General features: G+C 29.5%; 1 protein-coding gene across 1 annotated transcript; it reads right to left on the bottom strand.

Annotated features, from left to right (window-relative positions):
- Nucleotides 1-5,434: 5,434 nt before the first annotated feature.
- On the bottom strand, nt 5,435-6,278 carry LOC129296261 (zinc finger BED domain-containing protein RICESLEEPER 2-like). The gene is made up of 3 exons (XM_054934849.1): nt 5,729-6,278; nt 5,582-5,635; nt 5,435-5,505 (listed from the first exon to the last, which is right to left on the bottom strand). Exons 1-2 carry the CDS (start codon nt 6,276-6,278, stop codon nt 5,592-5,594), a joined length of 594 nt encoding a protein of 197 aa, XP_054790824.1. The 3' UTR covers nt 5,435-5,505; nt 5,582-5,591.
- Nucleotides 6,279-6,845: the final 567 nt, after the last annotated feature.

Genomic DNA, 6,845 nt, shown 5'->3' on the forward strand with positions numbered 1-6,845 from the left:
AAAACTAACTAAAAAATTGATCAATTGGACCTCTCTAACCTTTTGACACTTTATTTAGAGTGTCAATAGCTAGGACGAGAACATGCATAACCAGAGTTTAAAATTCAAACTCTATTATATTTTTATTAATTTAACTATCTTTAATCTAAACTTTATTTAATTGTGCATTATGTAACTAAAAATTAGACAACCAAGTGACCAGTAGATTGTCGTCGCTTAACCATGGATAACTTATTTTACATTAAAAAAAAAATTTACTCCCTCCGTTCATAAATATAAGACATTTTTAATTGAATCTTATCTTTCAATAAAGTAATTACTTAGCCTTCAAACTAATCATATCTTTTATATTTACCTTTATTTAAAAAATATTTCACCTTAAAATAAATAAAAATAACTTATTTAATATGGATACTTTGAAGAAAAACAATAATTACTTTTAAAAGACTAAAAATGTCTTACATTTTTTAATATCAAATTTCTTAAAAAATGTCTTATATTTTTAGATGGAGGGAGTATATATTTAGCTCTGTGTATTTAAGATGATTGTTTCAAATCAAATTAATATATGTAAGTCTTTTATATATTATTTATTTTATAATAAATCTTGAAATAAAATACACTAACTTCCCTTCTATATTACTAAAATTCAAAGGCCTTTCTTATGTTTTCAAAACATAAACACCGTAAAGAATATTTTATTAAAGATTCTAAAGTATTTAATTTTTTATTTGTAATTATGTTAAAATTTTTAAAATTATTTTTTTACAATCTAATTGTCCACTTGCTGTGTCAAATTTAAATATATTTAAATAATTAAGTATAATAATATTTAAAACAATAATTTTAAAAAATTACATTAAAATTATAAATTTTAAATGAAAATAAACGTAAATTATATTGAATAATTTATATCTTATTATATTAAATATCTATTTCAGTAAGTTGTGCATATATGTTGGAATACTATTTTAGCCAACTTATGTATTTTATTCTTTAGAAATGCTAAACAAATAAGTTTTCATAACTAAAAAAATTTAAAATACAAATAAAAAGGTAAAAAATATATATCCCTTAAATATTTTTTGTATAACTTAAAATGATTTTTAGATACTCTTTTCGTTAAAAAATATAAGATATTTTTTTGAAAGATTAGACGTTCAAAAATATAAAATATTTTTAGTGTTTTAAAATAACATTAATGTATTTTTTTTCAAAAGTGCTGATGATAAATAAATTACTTTACATTTATTTTAAATTAAAACATTATATTAAACAAAGTTATCCAAGCTAGCCTATTAAACTGGTTTAATTGACAATCGACCAGGCAATTGGTCCAGAAGCAAGGCAAAATGAAAGGGAGGAAGAACTTTTAGTGAACTGCCCAAATCAGCCTTGAACTAGGGAAAATTATTTTTTTTTTTTGAATATGAAAGGACTTTGGCTCCTCTTTTAATCATTCTCAACTCTCAAATTGCACACGCTCATCGCTCTGTGCCCTAATTCCAAATTTCCCTATGCTCTTTTCACCACCATTTTGCAATTGTGGTCGCCCTCATCATTCTTCAAAGGTCAACATTCTTCCTTATTGTCTTCTCAGCCAAGCTCGTCATTCATTGTCCACTATCTCAGTGTAACACTCTAAAAATTTACATTGATTTTTTATGAAAATACAATTTAATATTCAAACCTTAACTATTAAAAACATTAACCATAATAGAAAAGTGTCTATCATTATGATAAAGAGTGGAACTAAATTTTTCAAAATACTACCATGGTAAACCATTATTTATCATGGTAGAAATAACTTTAAATATTATTTTTTTAAAACCCTAGCATGGTAGAAAGAGCTTCCATTACAATGAAATATTTTATAAATGAACTATTATGGTAGAAAATGTTTAAACACGACAAAAGAAGCCTATCTTGATAGTTTAGAAATTAAATAATGTAATTAAATAGATATCAATGGAATTGGTATCAAATAAAGGTACCCAATAGGATCTCATTGCAAACAAATATATAAAAATTTACCATTTGATTGGAAAAACATAAATAGGCAAAAAGCGTTGTTCCTAAGGCAGTTTAATCCTAAACATTATGTCAAATACATATAACAGTCAACAAAATGATTCAAATATACACCTCTAACAAGTACATTGACCTCTAGTTGGATGACCATACTTTTCAAACATAAGGTTAATCATCAATATCTAAAATGGGTTCAAACAATGCTTTTCCCACTTTGATACCATGATTCATCCAAAATTTACTTTAAGATGTACACTTGACCATAATAAAATGAACTTTGTCATTAGTCTATATTAACTCTACAAGCCAATGACTTGACAAACGGATCAACCACATAGTAAGTAATTAAATTATTTATTAAAGAGTAACTAGGAATTTGGGATCTTAAAGAATCAATCAAGGTTAATTAAAACTCTTTTCTAAAGATTAGCGTATATTGGAAATATGCAGAAACATGGAATTACAATGCATAGCATTTAAAAAGGACACAAGAAAGGTAAACAATTATTTATAGTCTTATTGAACTTGTTTGTTGTGGCTAATTGCGGTTTGACATGATTGTTGCAGCAAAATACTCACTCATTATGGCTAGCTCTCATGCGCTCACTTGCTACTACTAACTCAAAGTTGCTCGCTCATAGCGGCCAAACTTATTGTTCAACATGGGGAACCCTCGTGGACATGATAGAAAACAATAAGCATCACCTAGCTTTATATCTTCCTAATTAATCACTCGGCCCTCCAACTAAAGCTATCCAAGCCTTCCTATATAATACGCCCTTATTTAATCACCATTAAGACAATAAACTAAGGTAGTCAGGGGTTAAACCCATAAAGAGATTACCAAGTTATACTTTCAAAATAAAGGAATCCCAAGTTTTTATAAGTTGAAATAAGTTAAATCCATTCATCAACTCTTTAATCAAAGTAAAAACAAGTTATAAATGTATAAGATATCTCAAAGGAGTGAAAGAAGTTAAAAACATCAAGTTTGTTGAAAAACAGAGTAATTTGTCATAGCTCGTACACTTTGCGTTGCAGCTTGTTACATTCTATGCCATACATCATGGCTCAAGCACCAATGTGCTATGGTGTGTTGCACGTTCTTGATAGCAGATTCTATTGTCATTTGACACTAGAATCAAGAAATTTTAACGCGCACTAAATTTTTGTTCGATGTCCAAATGACATGATCTAGGTGTTAATAGAAAGCTCTTTTCATAAATAGTTAATAACACAGGTTTTACTTCTAAAACAAGTCACATTAGAAAGTTAGACACTCAAGTACATTTTCACCATTTTTCACAACTAAAATGTGTCCAGAATTCAATACAAGTGTCAAAAGCCATTCCTAACACCCAAACCATATTCATTAGACCTACGACTATTAGTGCAATATATCACATACGCTCAAATATCTGAATAACATAAAATTACTCCTTAACCCCTTTAATACCAACATAGAAGGGGGAGGTAATTTCATTACATTGCTTTCTAAATCAACCATATCATGTTTAAAACAACAATTCTACACTTGCACTAGTATTTTGACCCTATCAATATATATAACTTATCAAACATAATTTCTTAGGCCCAAAATACAATCCAAACAACATAATAAATTATGTAGTACAAGTGTGACCAAATGCATCCTAAATTGACAATAATATACTATTACACAAAGTAAATGAATATTATAGGCATATAAAAAGAAATGCACAAATTTCTAAGCCTCAGCGGCTTTGTCCCTCTCAATACTAAAGCTAAAGCTTGTAAAATATTAAATGAAAGGGGTGAATCTAACCTCTCAATAACTAAAGTAAAACCTACCCTATGTAATTATATATTAATTAAAATAAACATAAGAGTATGAGAAATAGATTTTTCTTGAAAACATACATTATATTGTTTCACATATTACACAACACATCACTTCTCAACTAATTTCCTTCCTTTTTAAATCACAAGGTATATAGTCATGAGAGATTTAGACATATGACCATGACCTGATATCAATATAACTTGCCATAACTCAATCATGCGACATGTCATAGATTTATATAAGCAATGATCAACCATCCTTATTTTTTCCAACTGAAATTATGAGTTATAACATCGAATAAGACTTTATTAGTGTGCTTGGATCATCTAAGCTCACTAATTGTAAAGTGTGACCTGGACAAAGATCACAATACTCATTTTTAAATCATGATTTTTCCTTCTCTCAAATCCCTAGGGTGTCATATACCCTAGGCTACTTTTCTTGATAAATTAGTGGAGATAGTTGGGTTTTAATCCCTCAATAAATTGTGGAATGAGGCTATACCCCGTGTATTGGAGGATGATTGAAATATCATATAGATTTTAACTACTCTCAATCCCTAGGCGAACTCCTGCCTATTGATCATACCATGTACATTGCTCACTTATTTTTACAAATTTCATTTATTCATTATTGGAATCAACACAATGGGCTCACAATCATGTACTACTAAAGTGAAAGACAATACTTATTTTCACATCTATCACATAAACTATACTCATTTTCAAACGCAACACATTCCTTTTTGTCAAATTCATCATCAACTATTTAATTTCATACCATATTGCAAAATTGCAACTCATTTCAAAATCACTTTTGCAATTTTAAAATTCATTTTTAAGCAATTATATATAGGAGTGAGTATCGGTTCCAACGGTTCGGTTCGGTTCTGATTTAAGTGAACCGAAAAAACTAAAATTTATCAATTTATTCAACCGAACCAAACTGAAAGTTTATAAAAACCAAAGTGGAATCGAACCGAAGTTTAGTGGTTCGATTCGGTTTTTGTATTTCGGTTACTGGGCCTTATTTACAATACTTTGGGCCTGATTTTGCAGCATTTTAGGCCTATTTTTGGAAGCATTTTAGGCCTTTTTTGACAGCATTTTGGGCCTTTTTTGACAGCATTTTGGGCTTATTTAAAAAAAATGCTGATCAACAAACAATTTAAAACATTAAAATCTAAAAGGGGGAATTAAGGGATTTTTAAATAGACCTTATAAGGCTATAAAATCTGAAAATGTTAAAAAATAAAATAATCAAATTCAGTCATTCAGATCTACACCTATAAGTTGAAGAAGAAGAGCAAAAAATACATAATTTATAAATTGATAATTTACCTAATATAAATTCTTAACAATCCAAAATAATCCACCAAATAACAACAATAATCCCTTAAAAAATTACAAATAAGTTCAAGAGTTTTAATATAATCTAAAATAACTAATCCATTAGATCATCACAAGTTGTTAGCTGTCAATGACATAAAATCTTTGCTCCAGCCTATATTATAAAAGAAAATAGTTAAACATCTAGCCAAAATATTACAAAACTAAAAAAATGAACAAGCTTATTACAAAACTAACCACCAAAAAGACTAGAATAAGACAGCAACAAAACCAACAGTCCACCAGGCACCAGAAGTTAGAAAACTACAAAAAGCAATAATAAAACAAATATCACAACTACATGAACCAATTTCCATGGACAGCAATAATGAAGAGTTACCTTAAAGAGTTCAAACTATATCCACTGCTGATTCTAATCCAATTCTTTGAAAATCTACAAATAAATCAATTTAGGAGTTAAATTAAATCGTAAACAAGTGAATTTTAAAGGTAACATTGCACATACATAACATTATAAAATTTTTACCTCTTTCAATCCTTTGAATATCATCTAATTTCTCTTCCACAACCACAGGAATGGAGTGACGAAGCCAATCTTCAGCACAAATAAGGGCTTGCACAACTTTAGGAGTTAAAGAACTCCTAAATGCATCCAAAACACGTCCTCCAGTGCTGAACATAGATTCTGAAGCAACTGTGGATATTGGTATTGTCAAAACATCACTTGCCAACCTTGAAAGAATGGGAAATCTAGGACCATTCAATTTCCACCAGCCCAAGATATTAAAGTTAGGTCTATCTATTTCAATTTCCTCATTCAAATATTTATCAACTTCAGTCCTATTACTTTTTCCACTAAGGCGGTCACTTAAAAATTTTCTCTTTTTTGATTCAAGCAACTTTCTAACCTTCATAGCAGGGTTATCCTTATCACCAAAATCAGATTGGATTTCATTCACAAGTTGCTCCTTTTCAGATTGCTTAGAGGAGGAGACATGTTCTTTGTATTCATGATATAAAGCAATGAAAACATCCTTCACTTGCTTTGCCAAATTTTCACCTTTATCATTAAACATTTTACAAAGAGCAAATTAAACCCATTCCAACTTATATCGAGGATCTAGAACAGCAGCAATATAAATGAGTTAGTTCATCTTTAAAGGATCTCCCCAATACTTGTCATATTTTTCTTTCATTTTAAAAGCCATTGATGATAGCTCAAAATCATCACACTTTGTCCATTCATCCAAAAGGCGATATATCATGTAAATCTCATAAAACAAGCTATTGGATGTAACATAAAAAGCACCAAACACACGCAAGGTCATCTCATAAAAATGACTTAAAAACATCACCATCCTTCTAACATTCCTCCAATCAGCAGCATCAGGCACCCCCTCCCCTTGTTCAAGATCAATGCGAAAGTAAGGGTCTTTGTCCTCAAACCTCTTAAAAGCTGCCTCAAATTTTTGAGCACTCTCCAACATTAAATAAGTGGAGTTCCATCTAGTAGAGACATCTAAAGTTAAAAGGCTCTTACTTTGAATCTTCTCATCCTCACAACTCTCTTTAAACTTTTTCATCCTAAGGGCAAATTGCCTAACAAATTGAACAGCCTCCCTAACTCTCTTCACAGAACTCCC

This window comes from Prosopis cineraria, unplaced genomic scaffold (genome assembly GCF_029017545.1).
Source record: "Prosopis cineraria cultivar Desert tree isolate PC_DT_omini unplaced genomic scaffold, ASM2901754v1 PC291, whole genome shotgun sequence".
NCBI lineage: Eukaryota > Viridiplantae > Streptophyta > Magnoliopsida > Fabales > Fabaceae > Prosopis > Prosopis cineraria.

What these genes read in the sequence shown, in the direction of transcription:
- LOC129296261 (XM_054934849.1), bottom strand. Translation starts at nt 6,278, where the DNA reads ATGTTTAATGATAAAGGTGAAAATTTGGCAAAGCAAGTGAAGGATGTT. An exon ending in TATTCAAAGGATTGAAAGAG is followed by an intron (nt 5,636 to 5,728) that starts GTAAAAATTTTA and finishes ATTTATTTGTAG; the next exon opens with ATTTTCAAAGAATTGGATTA.